This window comes from Sinocyclocheilus anshuiensis, unplaced genomic scaffold (assembly GCF_001515605.1).
Source record: "Sinocyclocheilus anshuiensis isolate Anshui unplaced genomic scaffold, SAMN03320099.WGS_v1.1 scaffold469, whole genome shotgun sequence".
NCBI classification, from domain to species: Eukaryota; Metazoa; Chordata; class Actinopteri; order Cypriniformes; family Cyprinidae; genus Sinocyclocheilus; species Sinocyclocheilus anshuiensis.
In genome coordinates this window covers 204620-224137 of record NW_015537995.1, presented here as the reverse complement: position 1 = coordinate 224137, position 19518 = coordinate 204620, and the positions used below count along the sequence as shown (strand labels likewise).

The following is a 19518-nucleotide window of genomic DNA, read 5'->3' as shown; positions in this document are numbered from 1 at the left end:
TGGGGGGGGGGTGCTCTTATCGGGCTCTTCTTGGCAGGCGCATTCGGAGTGCCATGAAAATCCCGTCAGTAAAACGATGATATTCAGAGGCATTACGACCGCAGTCTCGCAGGCCGCTCAAAACGTCTCCATTCCCACCCAAAGGAGAGCAATTCAGAGCTCCCTCCCGTGTTCTCCCTGACGTCCCGGATGTTTAATCCCATCCAATGGCCCTGGGAAAAGCTCAGAATTGCTATCCGTTCGGGTCCGGCTGCAGCCGGCGAGCCCTAATCAAGTAAAGGTCAGCGGGACAGAGAGCGGCGGCTTTAAATGGATTATACGTGCGTGTGACTATGGAAGTTTTTCTCCGGCAGACGCTTCTGGTTAGAATGTTTATGTAGAGTCGAGACAGTGGAAAAAGCAAGGTTTGCGTTAGGCTGGGAGACGAGGGCAGACTGCATGCACATGAGAAAGACCATCTCGCTGCCGTTTCTAATGCGTTTGTGTGAGATATGGATGGATGTTGGCTGCTGTTGTGAAAGAGATACTGTGGTTTGCTTTTGTGAGTGATGAATAAGTCTTGTGGAGATTGAGAAGATACCGTTTTTGTTTGTGTGTGTGAGGGCGTTTATGAGTGTGTTTGCGCGCACGCGTGTGTGTGTGTGTGTGTGTGTGTGTGTGTGTTTGGTGGCACCCCATAGCGCCTGGCTCCTGCCCAGTACCTAATGAGATTAAGAAGCACAAAAAGAAAGACTGAAGAAAAAGAGGGAGTTGGATATAGACAAAAAAAGAGGGACAGGATGAGATAGATAAAGAGGAAAAAGAGTATAGTGAAAATGGCATTTAAAGAAACAGTTCAGCTAAAAATGAAAATTGTACATTTACTCAGCCTCATATTGTTCCAAACCTGTATGACTTATGTGGATCACAAAAATAGATGTTAAGCAGAATGTCCAAGCTGCTCTTTTTCATACAGTAGAAGTGAATGGGGACTGGAGCTATCAGGGTGCACAAATGACAAAAGAAAAAGGCACTATTAATGTAGTCCATTCTTCTGAAAACACACACTACTGCTCAAAAGTTTGGGGTCAGTTTTATTCAGCAAGGATGCATTAGATTCATTAAACGTGACAATAAAATAATTTACCAAAGATTTGATTCAAATAAAATACTGTTCTTTTGAACTTTCTTTTCATCAAAAAATCCTGGGGGAAAAAAACATACAATTATATAAAATAATAAGATTATATATATATATATATATATATAAAACAGAAAATTAAACCGCAAATATATAGCAATAGTAAGTGCATATTGTTAATTAATCAGTGCTTCATTGTATAATTAGCTACACTTTAACAAGGCCACCTTTAAATTGAGTGTAACCTAAATAAATAAATATATATGCATTGATTTTGAATTTCATTGCTGGAAGAATATTAATCTAAAACATAACTGTTAATACATTTGACAGCTTAAACAAAGGTCCAATAACAAGGGTTATATTCAAACCTGCACACTTACAATGACCTGCTCATGTATTTCCTTTTATTACTATGCCACCTACAATGTCATATCACCAAACAGACACAAAGTTGAATGTCATTACATGAGCATTGGTCAGATGTCTACTGCTGTTACAGACGTATTAGTCATTCTACAACATTGGTCAGGCATGGTCTGAAAATAATAATTTTGGTGAAGATGGCACAAATTTTGTAGGATGTATACTGAAACCATGTCAAGCAGTTTTGCAGTATAATACATACAAACACCGGAGAAAGATGGTGTACGTTAGAACATACACTGGATCTGAACAGGTTAAAACATTCATAAACGATGCTAGAGAAAAGCAGCAGGAGGACAGGGTCATACTGGACAAGAGCAGAAGCCAAAAAAAAAAAAAAAAAAAAGAGGGAGTTGGAGATAGACAAAAAAGAAGGACAGGATGAGATAGATAAAGAGGAAAAAGAGTATAGTGAAAATGGCATTTAAAGAAACAGTTCAGCTAAAAATGAAAATTGTACATTTACTCAGCCTCATATTGTTCCAAACCTGTATGACTTATGTGGATCACAAAAATAGATGTTAAGCAGAATGTCCAAGCTGCTCTTTTTCATACAGTAGAAGTGAATGGGGACTGGAGCTATCAGGGTGCACAAATGACAAAAGAAAAAGGCACTATTAATGTAGTCCATTCTTCTGAAAACACACACTACTGCTCAAAAGTTTGGGGTCAGTTTTATTCAGCAAGGATGCATTAGATTCATTAAACGTGACAATAAAATAATTTACCAAAGATTTGATTCAAATAAAATACTGTTCTTTTGAACTTTCTTTTCATCAAAAAATCCTGGGGGAAAAAAACAGTTTCCACAAAAATATGAAGCAGCACATTTGTTTTCAACATTGATAATAATAAGAAATGTTTCCTGAGCAGCAAATCAGCATATTAGAATGATTTCTGATGGATCATGTGACACTGAAGACTGGAGTAATGATGCTGAAAATTCAGCTTTGCATCTCAGGAATAAATTACAGTTTAAAATATATTCAAATAGAAAACAAGCTCATTCAAATTGTAATAATATTTCACAATATTACAGTTTTTACTGTATTTTTGAGCAAATAATTACAGCCTTGGTGAGCAGAAGAGACTTCTTTTCAAAAACATTTAAAAAAAATCTTACTGACCCCAGACTATTTAATTAGTCCATTTTTTTAATTAAACATTAAATTGAGAGTCTTTAAGGAGGTTTCCTTTAAGAAGTCAGTTCAGTATGAGTTCAGAAGTCTTAAAATGTAGCACATGAGTCATGTGAATGACTTTTATGGCACTTTTTCTTCCTTTTTGGAGCCCCAATCCCAATTCACATTCATTGTATGGAAAATACCTGTGTAAATGAGGATGAATAAATGTCAAAAAATTTAATGTCAAAATGTTACTTTTTTTTGTGAGCTATTCTGTTAAGGTTAGGACATCATTTAAAGAGAGACAAAGTCGAAGAATTTAGGTTTATATGAGCACACACAAATTCTAATATCTCTAATAGTACATTACACTGTCTCTCACACACTTTACTCACTCTTTCTCTCTCTCTTTCTCAGGGAGTCCGCGTGCCTCAGCCTCTGCCCTTCATTTTCCTGCTCCCTCCATCATCCAGCAGTCCAGTCCATACTTCACCCACCCCACCATCCGCTATCACCACCATCAGGACCCGCTCAAAGAGTTCGTCCAGTTCGTCTGTGCTGACGGCTCGGGGCAGCCGGGGGCACAGGTAGTGCACACACACGCACACACACACCAACATGATTCACACAGCACCAGTGGACATACACACACACACACACACACGCTGACACACATCTCTGCTAAAGTCCCTCTCTCTTACTCCTCTCTTCCTTTCTCTTTCTCTTCATTATCTAACACTTGACAGTCTCCGTTTATCTTGATTTGATTTCAGTTTCATCGCCTCATTTGTTATACAAAGTGTCATGAAACACTAAAACACTCTTTTGAAACAGATATGGTAGTGTCTACAATGATTGCATGTTATGTTTTTCTTCCTCTGGGTTTAAAATCAAAGATTCATCGTATGGATATGATGTAGATCTGTATCTTGAAAATGATCTGAAAAGTGGTGCATTTTTCGAAACCGATCTGAAATAAAATGTCATGTTTCATGACACTTTAGTAACTTTAGTATGTTTATTAATTTTTGAATGTATTTGTACGTTTGTAACATTCCAATCTCACCCTTTGTGATTGCACGCCTCCACATGTATCTGTGTGTGTGTGTATGCACGTGTGCCTCTTTCACCCCCTCACCATCTGTATGTGTGTGTGTGTGTATCTGCAGCCTAACGGGAGCGGTCAGAACAAACTGCCCGGCTCCTTCTTACTGCCACCTCCTCCTCCTCCGGTAGCGCGGCCGGTGCCGATGCCCCTCCCCCTGCCCGAGCACAAACCCAGCCACACACACACCGAGAGCGGAGTCGGCTCCCCGGCCTCGCCCTGTAAGTGTCCGCTCAAGCACCAGACCCACCAGAGCCCTCGAAAACGCCCCATTACCGCTGCATCAACTCTTTGAGTGATAGAACCACGACTTTTGACCATTAGGCCCGAAACATACCCTACACAAGTATGCAAATAGTTCTAGCTGCGTTTCAAAATGTATCGCAGGCATTTGCGTAAAAATATCTTTTACGGTCAGTTTTCTCAAAGTTATTTGAGGTAGTTAAACTATTGACATGTTTATATTTAGCTGGATAATAAAACAACCGGCTTTTTTAAAGGAAACTCTCGTGCCCCCTTGAGTACCCAAATTTGTTGATGCCATAATAACACACACTAATAATATGTAAAAGATCATGCATTCCTGTTTGCATACTTGCGTGAAGTATATTTCTGGCTTTAGATGCCCTGCTCTTCTCCATCCGACTTTTTTCTTTGTTAATTTTTCTCATTCTATTCCCTTTTCATCCTGCTTTTTCATTTATTTATCCGATTGCAATCAGTCACTGACTTTTGCAATTGAATGGAGATGGAGACACTCCGCTGCCTCTCATTGGCTGAAACCAAGCAAGAACATCAGCCAATCATTCCCATAGATCAGCCTCCCTCCTCATCACTCTCACTTTTCATTTTCCTTTCTTTCTTTTCTTCCTTCAAGAGATCAAATTCAGGGCAGCTGGCATGGACTCCAAACAAACAAACAAAAAATGACGCCCCACATTCAGCGAGAGCGCCTTTCCATTGACACTTCAAGCTAAATACAAAAAGGAAATGTGTGTAGACGTGCAGGTGAAGGGATTTGTAATGTGTCTGGCAGTGTGTGAGAGCGGCGGCACTGGGTTGTGGGTCTTTGCTTGGGATGTGTGTGTGTCGGGTGCTGTCAGCAGGGCGGGTGGGCAGAAGGAGGAGCCTGGTTGAGCAGACCTTTGAGAAGATCACCCCTTCCTTTTTTTTTCCATTCTCACTTGTGAATGTTCTATTTCTTTCTGTGTTTTTCTCATTCGTTCATTTCATATCTATAGAATGGTGTATCGGTCTCAACCTGTTGTAGTATCCCTCCATTTTTTACCTTCCATCTTTCGGTGCTTTTACACACAGCAGCAGCCTTTTTCAGTCATATTAAGAAAATCACATGCACACAAACACATTTAAACACTTCTGCAAACATATAAATGCTCCTCATATCCCATGGAGTCCACTCCGCAAAACTGCCCTGAATTTGAAATTTGAATTTGAAAGTGAATTCAAAAAGGTTTGAATTTTATTTTACATTTTGGCGTTTTCAACTAAAAGTCTGATTTTTTTTTTCTCAGTTCAAATTACCCCCACCCCAACTCCTGCACAACTGCCCTGAATTTAATATTTGAATATAAAATTGAATTTAAAAATGTTTGAATTTTTAAAATTGTCGTTTTTTTTTTGTTCAAATTCTCCCTCCCACACCTGCACAACTTTTACCTGAACAATATATCCTTGATCCCAAACTGCAGTTTAATCTTCATGGCATCAATAAATGGCACCAGCCATTTATTGAAACGCAAATGTGTGAGCTCATACCGAGCATGCAAATTTAGTTATTATAGTACTCCAAGGAAAGTAATCCATTTTCTATAAATCGGTTGATGCTATTGTAACTCTTACTACTGTTAAAGATTTGTGTGCAACCAGCGACAGACATAGAACTGAATTAAAAAAATTATTTCAGACATATTTCAGGCATTCATTCTGTCTGCCATTGGTCCAAGAAGGACTACAATACCTAGAGAAATCTATCCATTAGCATTCCCATTCATCTCAATGACAGTTTTTTGGCTGGTGCGCTTGCTTATGTTTGATTATGGGTTCTTAGTGCCAAGCCTTTCAATAGTGAATATCCTAAGCTGTGTCATTAAAGGAAGCAGAAGACATAAAGTCCCATTATGTTTCCAAAAACAATCGGTCAGCATCAAAACATCTACTAGAATTCAAGGTTTAATATTTAAGAATATTTTTCATTTGAAATAAAACATTTTAATATAATTAATATTAAATAATAATTCCAGTCTGTATGTCCCATTCCTATGGAAGCCCATTTCCGCCACTGAATACAAAATAAAAAAAGGTTATTGCGAGTTTATAGCTCACAATTCTGACTTTTTTTCTTGCAATTGCGAGTTTATATCTCGCCATTCTGACTTTTTTTTCTCGCAATTCTGACTTTTTTGCGAGTCTATATCTCGCGATTCTTACTTTGTAACACGCAATTGTGAGTTATAAAGTCAGAACTGCATGATATAAACAATTGCGAGTTAAAGTCCAATTTTGAGGGGGGGTAAAAGAGCTCACAATTCTGACTTTTTTACTAGCAATTGCGAGTTTATATCACGCAATTCTGAGAAAAAAAGTCAGAATTGTGAGATAAAAAGTCGCAATTACCTTTTTTATTTTTTATTCAGTGGTGGAAACGGGTTCCATACATTCCTGCTGGTTACTGACTGGTAAAGTGGAACTTTCGAATGTTAAATTAGACAGTTTGCTCTTGTAATTGTGTAGTTTCGTAATCGACCAGCAGGTGCTAATTGGCCAGTGCTATCCAGCCAAACTTTGACTCCTTGATTCACTCAAACAGATTGCAATCCCATTTAGTGCCGCTAATGTGCACTTCACCTTCAAGTCACTTGTTTATTTTACTAAATGTAATTAAAATACAAGCTTCTTATTGAAATCTTTACAAAACAAACACAAACATCACAGCTGTGAATGCTGACAGACGTGTGTGTGTCCCAGCAGCATACCCAGCGCCAGGCTCCACAGCTTCCAACAGGTTTGTCGGCATCGGATCACGGGACAACTTTCTGAACATCCCACAGCAGACTCAGGTACATGCATACATGCAGATTTACTTTAGGGACATGTGTGGCATGCTGTTGATTAGCTTACCACTGATAATGTGTGCATAATCAAATGGGAAACATGTTTACAGTAAATACAGTTTTAATTGAAGCTTAGCAAGCAAGCCGCGGAGCATTTTGTTCATTTCTATTTCACTCAAACACAAATACGAGCTGCTGCACATTTTTGCGTTCAGACCCTCGGCCTGTTTGTCTGGTAGGCTTCCACTGAAAGTGTATTTACTGTAAACACATGTCCTGTTTGTTTATACACGCTGAGGGAGGAGTCTGTGCTCATCAACAACATCATGCTAAAGATGTGGTGCGTAGACATTAAGTCGAAAATACCCTAGAATATTTCTTTAAATGGAAAATAGCAGCCTTTTCAGTCCATCCATCAATCGGGTGTTTTTGATCAGCGAGTATTGTGGGTCTGAGCGTTGTTAAGTGCATGTGGTTGGTAGCAGTCAGCGGCTCTCTGGGGGTTTGCTGAGGGACACGCTGATCATCTCAAATGGATTTTGTGGCTGTGTTCCCACTCGCACCAGCTACAAAAACCACAAGCACTAACAATAAGACCGTACACATGGAAACAATTGTTTCCTCCTCCTCCTCACTGATTCCAAAACCAAATGTCTTATGATTCATCAGATTTATTATGTAAGAAAGTAAGTATGACTTTACAGTGTCTTCTTTTTTCTGTCATAAAGTCCAGCATATACATTTACACATTTGCAGCGTCCAAAATGTACTTTTTGCCTCATCTGCTAATGGCAGGTTAATCAAATTCATGCATCCTTGCTGAATAAAAGTACTAATTTCTTAAAAAATAAAATCCCAAAATTTTAAATGGTAGTGTTTAATGGTATCTTACTAAAGATATAATACATTTATTTTACCTATAGCTTTGTAATTATTGAATGACAGCACAGATTAATGTGCAGCTCTAATGTATATGAGATTAGCCAGTCTCCATCTCTTGGTTAAACACCACCTGTCACAAAAATGTAAAGACCCTATTAGATTTGGTTTGTGTTCTTGTCTTGGTGGCTTATTGCAAAGAATATTCCACACTGTATGCCGCCACATGGAGTTCTGGAGGGAAAAAAAGACTTAGATGCATCCTAGTAAACTTCTGATTACAACATTTCCACTGAGGGAAAAAGTTGTTAGAAGAGAAAAGTTGTTCAGCGAGGGTCATTTGTACTATCCTCTGACTGATGAGTAAACCATTTTTACATATTTCAGATGGATGTGCTGTGACGGACTGAGCATTGGTCTAGTTCACATGGGTTAAAAGTAGTTTTAACATGCGATTCTATGCAAGAGAGAAAGTCTGACATACTGAGGAAAGAGAGAGAGAGGGTGTCACGTCCCGACTGTCTGGTTGCCCTCAGCAACCAGACATGATGTCATAGGTAGTTAACAGGAGACAACTTAAGAAAATGGATGGACACCACTACTGAGGATTACAGCGAGAAAGAGACAGAAAGATAATATAAGTCCCGCAGGGATCCACAGGTTTTTTTTTTTTAGAACTTTTAGTGAGTCAAACATCAGCGAACTTCTTAAGTCAAGTATTTCTCTCTAGATACCATACTAAAACCAGCAGGGGACAATGTTAGCTTTGTTTAAGCATTCATTTTGCCGGGGGAAGCAGTGACACTGAGATTTCTGAGCTGGTCTGTAGTAGTAGTGTGTGTTTATATTGTGTCCACTGTACTCTAGTGGTTATTCTGAGAACTGTCACAGTGCACTGATAAAAATGTCAAACTGTCAGGAATAGTTCACTCAACAGTAAACATTCTTTTGAAGTGTTTTCATACACTTCATGCCTTCATGTCGTTCCAAAACCACATGACTTTCTGCCTTTACCAACTTTCAAAAGTTGGTCAAAAAAGTATTTTATTATCACCAAGGCTGCATTTATTTGATCAAAACGGCAGAAATAAATGTGAAAAATTATTAATTTCAAATAAATGTTTTCTGTTCCTGTGATGGAAAGCTAAATTTTCAGCATCATTACTCCAGTCTTCAGTGTCACATGATCCTTCAGAAATCATTCTAATATGCTGATTTGCTGCTCAAGAAACATTATTATTAGCAAGGTTGAAAACAGTTAATATTTTTAACTGTTTTAATATATTACTGCTTAATTTTTTGGTGAAAACCTTGCTTACCGGCATTATAAAAGTCTGTACTGTCACTTTTGATCAATATAGTGCATCCTTGCTGAATAAAAGTATTAAATTTATACTCAAAACTGTGTCCAAACTTTTGAACACAGTCATTATTTGCTGAAAACTCTCCCCTCAAATCCGTCCACTGTATATTTCAAATCTCATGCAAGTCTGTGTATATTCACATATTGCACACTTTTAACATCAAATAAATTCTGATAAAAAAAAATTTCAATAGAAGAGAGAAAGTTTTAGGACATGAATTTCCCTGTTTGAGCAAACAATTTCTATATTTTTAAGAGGAATTGGATAGAAAACTCATTTACTCAGTCATTTAAAATGTGGTTATGAAACATATTAACTAAGGTTATTTTTAAAATGACTCGCATTTCTTTCCTTTTCTTTCAGTCATGGTTCCTTTGACGAGACTTTTCATAAACCACACAGACACAAATCCACAATGAAAACTGGAAATGGAGTCACAAAGCTAAGTATGGAACTTTCCCACACGCCCCCCTGTAAAGTCTCTCTCACACACAAACACACGCACAAATACACACACCATTCCCCCAAACGATGAGGGATCTGGAAGACTTCAGCATTACCCTGCCAGTCTGGACAGCTCGGAGAACCAAACAAAGGAACGACAAACCTACATCTTCGTCGTGTTCCCGAGACATCCAGCATATAGACCAATCCCGTCTACCTTCCTTTAATTTGTTCATCCGCCAGTCATATGCCATGGTGAGGAAATCCATCTCTTCCTAGTCAGAACTCTATTCAGAAATTGAAATCATCGAAAAGGGACATTTGAAACGGACATATAACCTGGATGATGTCAGACGCGTGTGATTGGATGGAGAGACTTGGCTGGAGCCTTCTGATTGGCTCAGGCTTACACTTCCTAATCTGGATTTGCTGATTTTGGTGACGCCCTCCAGTGCAGTGTGAACTCGGCATCCTCTCACTGTTTACCAGTTGACCAGCAAAACAACAGATAACAGTAACCGAGTGCAATTCACCTAAAATGTGATTAATGATAAGGGATGACAGAAGCTTTGGCCTTAGATTTGCGATGTGGAGTCAGGCTACATGTTTTGTAAGGTAAAACACACAGAGATGAGTTCCAGCAGAGCAATACACACACGTCAATGACAGCACTACACAGCATCATATAGACAGACAGCTGATCACAGGAATGGGAAGGGTCAAGCACGAGTGACTTTAATGTCAAGCTTGTGACTCAACGAACATTTTTCATTTTGTAGTGTTTATGAATTAAAAGGCCAGTGATTTGAGTCATAAAACCGGTTCGCATGAACTAACGAGGGTTTTGGCGCATCCGTCGCTGACCTCTTCGCTAACATCGATCAATTGGAGTGCTTGTGCATCATATCATATATCCTACAGTCAGCCCTGCACACAAGGGCTTCTTCTGCTTTACTTTGCTTTGGTTTTGCAGTACTTTTTTTTTTTTTTTTTTTTGTGAATGTCAAAAAAATAAAAAATACAAATAAAAAATTCAGGTCATATATCACCCCAAAAACAAAATTCAAAAATTTTATTTTGAAAACAAGACAGAAATATGATTTTTTTTAAAAGGGTATTTAATTAATAATTATTTAAAGTGAAATGGTCATAATAACGAAGCCATTTTTTCTGAAATTCTCATGCAAAAAAAATAAAAATCAAACAATTAAAAAATAATAATAAATAATTATTACAATTTAAATTTTTCATCCATAATTTACTTTTACTAATTTACTAATGAGAATTATGGATGAAAATGCTTAATTGTCCTAAAAAATATTGTCACAATGCAAGCAATCTCAGTGACCCAAAAATAGGCTTCAATTTAATTTAAAATATTATTTTTTTAATATATTTATTTTGATTCTGGAATGTGACCTGAATGTGTTTTTGTGACATTCACCCTTTCACTTGTGTTTGTTTTCTGGTTTTGTGCGATTTTAGTTTGCATAACATAGCCGCTTCTGCTCCGTCAGATCGGACTGCATGTGGAATTGTGCTTTTTTTGTTTTTAGAGTTACAGGTTAAGATCAGCTCTCCTTCAACTAGAATGTGACTAACAAACAGACAATCTCAAGTTTTCCTTTTGGAGCTTCATTAATTAGATGTTTTTGATGGCTATTATGTCGACAGTGCTCTGCCCTTCCATCACTTTACAGTTCATTCATAACTTTACCGCTTTTTTTTTTTTCCTCCACTGCTCAGTGGTTTGTTTCAGTTCACGAGTACAGCCTGGCTCGCACGACAATCTAATTTCATTTAGCCTATCAGCACAGTGCTCAACTAAAGTACATACATGCACACATACACAAACATTGCACTATGACACACACCCACTTCCATAAAGGACAAAGGGAAACCTTTAAACTCAAATTCCTCTATCAAACATGATTTTACAACATGCACCCTATTTAAAGTACAGCATGTTTCAATTTTAGATGAACTCGAAAAAGAGAATGCTCGAAACCACTGACCTCACTAAATAACTGGACTGCCTGGCTGTCAATCACATTGTCAGGGACTCTGATTGGCTGAGAGCTGACCATTTCATCATCCACTTGAAACACATCAAAGTGCCTCGGTGTCCCCTTTACATGCAATTCAGGGTCTTCACTTCATGTATAAGCTAGAGAAAATATGTACAATATGTATCATGGGCTTGGCAAACAACATATGAGCAACTGCAAACATCATATTTATAGATGGATGTTATCCAGAACATATCGTACTCATACTGTGTGTGTGTATATATATATATATATATATATATATATATATATAGACATATGTATAGTTCTTCCGCTGTGAAATTAGCTCTATGGCAGTCTAGTTATTTTTTGACCTTTGACCCGAGTCAGTGATGTCATCGGAAAACGTACAAACATATGAAACCCACAAATGTCAGATCATCTCGTCAGAAGCGCCAGAACTGTCATATCAGGTCAGTGCAGACACAAATACACCTTCAGAACACACCAATTTTTCAGAGAAAACACAAATTCTTTTTGTTGAAAAGTGTTATTATTGAGAGAGAAAAAAAAAAAGTTCTATGTGGACTGAGCCGTGTGCAATGTGTTGGGTAGATATCTGTGTTTGTCTTCAGATTTTTAAGAAAGCGAAGCAAGTGGAAAAAAGACAAAACAAAAAAAAAAAGTCTGCAAGCTCCTGGACTCTAAACACGAGGGCCACAAAAAGAATTCCAGTCTTTGTAAGCGTTAAAGGCGGGAAGTTAATTTTGACTTTTCATTTATATTTTTTAATGTTTTATTTGTAAGCTTTGGTTTTTAAACTATTTTAGGGGTGGGGGCCGAAGGAACGATTTTACAACAGCAAATGTATTATGACAAAAAAAAAAAAAAATGTAATAAATAAATACTGGTGCTTCTGTTACTCGAGCGCAAATAATACCACACCAGAACGACTGTTTCTGACGAGACAAATTTTACGAGCCTCTGTTTCTCTCTTCTTCACTTTTGTATTTACTAAGGGGGTTCAGATTTTTATATATATATTTTGGTTCTGACAAAAGGCATTTTACTACAACCTTTAAGAAAGCAATGCCCCTTCTTGCTCCTTCAAATGTCTAGATAAATGGTGCATTCAAGTTTGTCGGAAAGATTGGATTTGAGTTGAACGCACATGAACGCCGCAATGAATGCAGCATCTGTAATTAGCGGTAAGGTTTAAAATGTACGAAATCATGTTTTTCATTTACAATAAAGTTGCGTAATAAATTATGATAGTAATCCACAGTTGCGATATAATGCATAACAATTGCACCTTCATAAATTGAATAAAAACTTTAAAAAAGCACAAATATACCTGATGCACATTATTTGTAATTTTGCAGTTAAAAATGACTTCGCAACTCATAAATACAAACTTCCCAGGAGGACTTGAATGCACCAAAATACCTGATGAATATGCAGAAAAGTGTGTTTTGATTGGAGGAATGGACCAAATAAAGCATCGCAACTAGAGGGTTCGTCACAAGCAATCAGATCACATTTGCTCCACATCTCTGCTTCATTTAGATGAGATCGTGTCGATGTTAATGTGAGTAGGGTTTCGTTAGTCGTAGTTTAGAGCACACAAGGTTCGAGTCGAGAGGCAAAAACGCGTCTGGAAAAACGGCTGCCCCGTATCGTCCTGGAAACACTTCCTGTATGTAAATGAGCTCCCATAGTGTTCGTGCTGTAGTGTATAGGTGAGCATTTAAAGGTTGTCCCATTCAAAGTGCCTTTTGTTCACAGACACCATCTTGTAAATGATGAACACCCGTCTCTCCTCCTGAGCTTTCTCAAGCCGTATTCACAGTATATAGTACTACAAGAAAATGGATGTGATTTTGTTCTTTTTATTGTACAATGATGGGGGGGGGAAAAAGTAAAAAATAAAAAATAAAAAATCGGGTCCCTATTTCTCTGTACCCCTGTCTTTATCAGTCTCTCGCTCTTGGCGCCGTAGATGTCTATCCTTATCTTTCCTCCCTCTCCCTACTTCTGGTGAAAGAGTTGGAAAAAAAAATGTTGAACCTTTTTCTCTTGAGCAAGATGTTGTAAACTCTAATGTTGTATCCCTGTCTGTATGCTTCACATGTTTATATCATACACACCTCTCGCTCTTCAGTCAAACGCAGTGGGCTCTGAGTACAAACTGACCCAGGACCGACCCGCTCGCCCTCCCTACATCTGAGAAGACATTGTGTCTTGGGAAGCGGTGCGGTCCTGGTGCCAGATCTGTTTGGCTGTCGGTGGAGAGCGCTGGACCAGAAGATGCACAGTAGCTCTGTCATGTTTGTTTGTGTTGTATTTATTTCCATTAAGTCTCGCTGTTGACTCTGCAATTAAAGCACCTTTTTAGTGGTTGTTTGAGAACAGCGGTTTAAAGAACTTGACTGATGATTTGCTAATCGCACCTTATGCACCGATTAAAACAGTGCACTAAGAATAATATGCCCTGCATTTAGAAGTACTGATCCAGATGTGGCGGCAGCTTTGTTGTCAATGGTTGGACTAGTAATAGATAGGCTACACGTTCAATCCCAGCTGCTCCACTTAAAATACTTCAAGCCGTGCATTTTTTCTAAGCACCATATTAATCATTATAGTAGATGTTTCAGCAGTGAACAATTTTTAGTGGATATAGAAATAGACGAGCATAAATGTTGCATAAAGGATGATAACGATAACTACAAAGTTTTAATAATCATTATAATTCTATAAGAATAGAGAAGTCCGCAACGAGACAGAGGAATGATATTGTTGGAGTCACTTTCAGAACATTTGTTTTCCAGCTAATGAACAATAAAAACATTAACAGCCAATCAGAGTCCATCCTTGATTATTTAAAGTGGAAGATGACAAAACTAGCCTATAGCATGCACTTTATTGGTGCGTTAGTGTATATGCTAATATAGTTATTGTTCTTGGTGTGCCAGTCAAGCAACTGTCATTGAGATGCTATGCATGTAGAGTATGACACTTTGATCATCTTAATTAAAATAATCCATTGATATTTTAATTAATGTACATTACTTTTTACATGCACACCATGCTGAAGTGATTGTCAGTAGCATTAAAATCAGAATTATTAATTTAATCATTCAGAATCTGCCCCGATTTACTCGTGTTTATGTAGCCGTATGCGTTTTTTAAATATCTACCCGGATTGTGTCTATGCTGTCGATGTGTTTTGGTACAGAAGCGTCTCTGATCCAGCGCTCTCCGTTGCTGCGCGCCTCCACAGAGCCTTTGGCAATCTGCATGTTATTTAGATTCTTTTCCATTATAAAAACTAAAATGTTTGTAAAGAGCAGCACCTGATTGAATAAATGATGTTCTTGACTGTACAACGATTCTGATATGGGTTTGTTTTATGGTGAGAAACTGACACCACTGAAACTTTTCTTTGCAACAAGATTTTATTGATCCCAGGGGAGTTCAAGCTATAGTAAAATCAAATGATTAATTACTAAAACAGGCCTACATGGAATCTGCATTCACAAAGCTCTGCTGATTTCCACCACATGTTAATACATTGAAGAATTTAATAATACATTATTCAGCAATGAGAGCATTGCATTTAACAAAAGTGACCATTTATTTTGAAGACAAGGTCAGACTTCATGTAGGCCTGCTGATAAGTAAACAAGAGTCTACTGTCTGGCAGTTTGGCTACTACATTACAAAGGAGCGTTTCTTTGCTATGAGCGAAAACAATGTAAAGTTGAGTCGCTGCCGAAGGCTCTTTCCCTCTGCTGCTGAACTTGCTTTAAGAGGTGAATGTTACAAGACTTTACTCTCAATACATGAACAGAGGAACCCATTGTCAGCTTTACACCAATATGATTCAAGAAAATCTCTCTTTGACAGGACTTAATCTGGTGGAGTATCATCATGCTGTAACAGGTCTCTGCTTTTGGCTTCTGAAATGCAGTGAGCTCTAGTGTGCCAAAAACCTCTTGTTGGTCCTCGTATGAATATAGCAAAGCTAATGTCATGAAAAATTATCCTTATTTATATTTGTGACCTACAGAGTGTACTAAGTTTAAATAAGAAGCTTTTTAAAGTCAGTATGAAATTGACTTTATTTACGTTCTTAAAGCACGTATGCATGGAATTATGCACAAATTGTATTGTAAATAAAAAAAAAAAAAGTTCATCAAAATAATTTAAAATGTCAGGCAAGAAGGAACAAATCCTTCATTTTTGAGTCCCGTTCTACATTTTGGTGAATTCGATTTCTTGTTAAACTTGCAAATACAAACAGCTTGCGACTGCCATTTCACGTTGACTTTAAATAGGACAAATGATCTTTTGAATTCAAGTACATTCAAAACCATCATCACTCGGATTATGGTATTCCACATGATATGGATTCGTTTACAGAACAGCATCATTTTAGGTCAATTGTTTTGCTGAGAAAGTTACAGAAATGCTATAATTTGCACTAATTGTTTCATTTATGAATGCTGTTATCACATTCATCAGAGGTGTGTGCTGGGAGAAATACAGAAATATCTCTGATTTTAGAGAAATATATAAAATCCTCCATTAGACATATATCATTAATCCTTATCCCAACTAAAAACAACCAAGCAAATGCGTATGCCCACATCTAACCTCCTCACAACCCATAATACTACTATCAGAGCGTTTGCTTTCAATTGATGCTGATTTAGTCAAATATATTCCCTAAGGGAACACGCATACACGCGTGCAAGCACACTTCTTCAACATGCTAGAGTGCATTCAACCCAAATGCCGTCAATTCCATTGGAATTTGTTCACCGAGTGATTGCATCCGCCCCGTCCCCAACCAGTCTGCGAGTCTCCCCTTGACTTGTAAACTCAAAGAAATAATGGGGGGAAACGGTGTCCCGAGTAGATGCAGTGCTTGTGTGGTGGCAGGGGAGGGGGCACGTGGGCTCTCCGCGACTCTCACTCGTCCTCGAAATTCTGATTGAGCAGGAAGTTTGCGGCCAGGTTCTCGTTCTTCTCACAGGCGAAGTATGCCTGGACCACAATAGCTTCTGAAAACCCCAGAGCTTTTAACTGAGAGAGAAAGACAGACAGGTTAGATTAGTTGCTTTCCATTTGTGCGACACTGGGTTATTATAGTTAACAAAATCTAAATCCATTTTAAAAACTTTTCTTTTTTTTTTTGTAACTGAAAAAAAACGATATAAAAAAAATTTTATTAAACTTTTTCAATTTCATCTGGTTGGTAAGGTAACATTTCTCATTTTCATTTAGTTAAACTTGATATACTGAAGTAAATAAAACTGTTTGGAATAATTTATAGTAAAATGTAATTCATTTCTGTGATCAAAGCTGAATTTTCAGCATAATTACTCCAGTCTTCAGTGTCACATGATCCTTCAGAAATCATTCTAATATGCTGATTTGCTGCTCAAGAAGCATTTATTTTGATCAATGTTGAAAACAGTTGTAGTAGTGCTTCATATTTTTGTAGAAATTGATATGCTACCATTCAAAAGTTTGAAGAAAGAAAGAAAAAAATCTTTAAAAAAAAATGTATTAAAAAAATATATAAAATGTAAACCGTTTCTACAAAATATTAAGCAGCAAAACCTGTTTTCAACATTTTAAAAACAGATCTACAGATATACAACAAGTATACAGATAAAAGCTCATTCAAACTAACAATATCACAATAACACTGGTGTGAGGTATCACAAACGAAGCTGCAGAAACGGATGGAAGTTTGAATCTATTAAGGTTATTTTGGGGGAACCATATTCAAACTCACCACAAGTAAACACACAAATGGTTGAATATGGTACAAGGAACTCTGTCTGGCCAGACGTCCCGTTCAGTGGCGTTCACTCACCCTGTCGATGGCTTCTTTCTCCTGTTGCGTCACTTGGATGTAACTCCCAGGTGCCGCCTCGTCACCGAGAGCACCCAAATCAGCAAACTCTCCACCCTCGACTTCCCCCTCACCCACCGGTGCGTTCAACATCTGGATGAAGCGCTCCTGATGCTGGCTGATTTGCTGAAATCAATGAAACATGGTCACACGGTGAGTTAAAGACTTGAGAGCGTGCACAAACAGACTGTGAGGCTTTGTGCTGGAGATGTGTGATCACCTGCAGGAGTTCAGGGTTCTCCTGTCCCAGCTGCTGCAAGAGGGCCGGCAGTAAGGACTGGTTCTGCTGGATCACCTGCCTCATGCTCTGGAACTGCGGCTGAGAGCGCAGGAACTCCAGCGGATTCTCACCTAACAACATCAAACGCTCCGTCAACTCATGGTAGGGACGGGCCGGGCCGTGTACTGAATGCTGACAATATATTTGTAATATTGCAATCATTTAAATGTGCATTTTATTTTAATAAAATCAATAAATGGCTATTAAAAGTGGTCAGCCGTAAACAAACAAGAAATTAAATTACAGTAGTAAAAATGGCATTAAAGTTTGTCAGTTGGATTCCTTTCCATCAATTAATCATTTTCAACTCTGATTCAAATTTATAATTCGCTTGCATAAATTATATTCATAAAAGTCTTCCCTATATATTAGAATTTTTTAGTGAAAAAACACATAATTGCATTCAAATTCTCATTCTTTTTGTGCTAATTTTTTAAAAACGGTGTGGAAATTACTTTTTTAATTGTTTTTGCTTGAAAATATACACCACCGTTCAAAAGTTTTGGGTTAGAAAGATTTTTTTTTAAAGAAATTAATTATTTTTATTCAGCAAGGATGTAATAAATTGATCAAAAGTGACAGTACTGGCATCTATAATGTTAGGAAAAAAATCTAGTTTAAATAAATGCCATTCTTTTTAACTGCTATTTCATCAAAGAATCCTAAGGAAAAATGTATTATGGTTTTTTAACAATAAGCAGCAGAAGTGCATTCAACATTGATAAGAAATATTTAAAGAGCAGCAGATCAGTATATTAGAATGATTTCTGAAGGATCAAGTGACGCTGAAGACTGGCGTAATGATGCTGAAAATCAGTTTTGATCACAGCAATAAATTACATTTTAAAATATATTCAAACAGAAAAGTTATTTTAAATTGTAATAATATTTGGTCTTTACTGAGCAGAAGAAAGTTCTTACAAACTCCAAACGGTAGTGTAGATTTCTTTAAAAATTATGGTTCCTCTTTTGGGAATAAACAGCTTTGTTAGCGCATTTATTTCAAGCACCATCTCACCTTCTGCGGGCTGCGTGTCTGTGGGGAGCTGAGCTGGAGCAGGACTGGTTTCCTGCACTGGGACAGTAGGAATCCCCTGAGACAGGACACAACAGTACATCAGATTCACAAACATGCATGGAGCTCTCTTAAAAACATACACAAGAATAATAATAATAAAAAAGAGCAAGTGTGACTGGTGTTATAAATGCATTTGGAAAGCAAGAGCACGCTCACACTCACATTGAGCAGATACTCCACAGCGCGGTGAGGGTTGTTATAACTGGCCTTGAGTGCCGCCACCACTTTATCTCTCTCATAGCCCATAGACATGATATTGGTGAGCATGGCGTCATACTCCTGACCTTTGACTGCAAAACACATGTGCATGAACATCTGAGAGACAAAAACCAACTCGACACATTTACTGCAAATTAACCATCAAGATTTTCAGAGTCAAGCTGATGAAGACAGTCTCTCAGCATGATTTTCTCAGTACCTAATGTTGAAGACGCATCTTCCCCATCGGCCCCGAGACCTGAGCCACTGCAAAACAAACACAGATTATGATTCATGATTTATCGCAGCGGTCCGCAGTGTTTGTATAGTACAAAAGCTCTGTGACACTTTCATTTTAACTAGTATTGAGGGTTATTTTAAATCATGGTAAGCAGTATATACAGTATATATTAATAATTATATATATATATATTGTGACGATTGACCGTCTCCTCCGAGCCATTCACCGATCCCACCGACAGGCAGTGGGGATG

The 19518-nt window shown here is 37.8% G+C and overlaps 2 protein-coding genes across 15 annotated transcripts in view; one reads left to right on the top strand and one right to left on the bottom strand.

The window, feature by feature from the left end:
* LOC107675400 (nuclear factor 1 X-type-like) overlaps positions 1-10508 on the top strand; it is a 100667-nt gene extending 90159 nt beyond the window's left edge. For 7 of the 14 annotated variants that reach the window (XM_016469769.1, XM_016469737.1, XM_016469714.1 and 4 more), the window contains 4 exons: positions 3088-3257; positions 3840-3996; positions 6761-6852; positions 9453-10508. In XM_016469769.1, coding sequence (XP_016325255.1) covers positions 3088-3257; positions 3840-3996; positions 6761-6852; positions 9453-9467 — 434 coding nt within the window. In that variant the 3' untranslated portion in view covers positions 9468-10508. The remainder of the gene's footprint in view (positions 1-3087; positions 3258-3839; positions 3997-6760; positions 6853-9452) is intronic. The other 7 variants (XM_016469809.1, XM_016469793.1, XM_016469817.1 and 4 more) reach the window with 3 other exon arrangements.
* A 2920-nt stretch (positions 10509-13428) lies between these two features.
* LOC107675389 (UV excision repair protein RAD23 homolog A-like) overlaps positions 13429-19518 on the bottom strand; it is a 9185-nt gene continuing 3095 nt past the window's right edge. Inside the window, exons 4-9 of the mRNA XM_016469703.1 lie at positions 19245-19291; positions 18989-19116; positions 18767-18842; positions 17689-17819; positions 17430-17594; positions 13429-16630 (exon numbers count right to left, since the gene is read on the bottom strand). Coding sequence (XP_016325189.1) covers positions 16517-16630; positions 17430-17594; positions 17689-17819; positions 18767-18842; positions 18989-19116; positions 19245-19291 — 661 coding nt within the window. The 3' untranslated portion in view covers positions 13429-16516. The remainder of the gene's footprint in view (positions 16631-17429; positions 17595-17688; positions 17820-18766; positions 18843-18988; positions 19117-19244; positions 19292-19518) is intronic.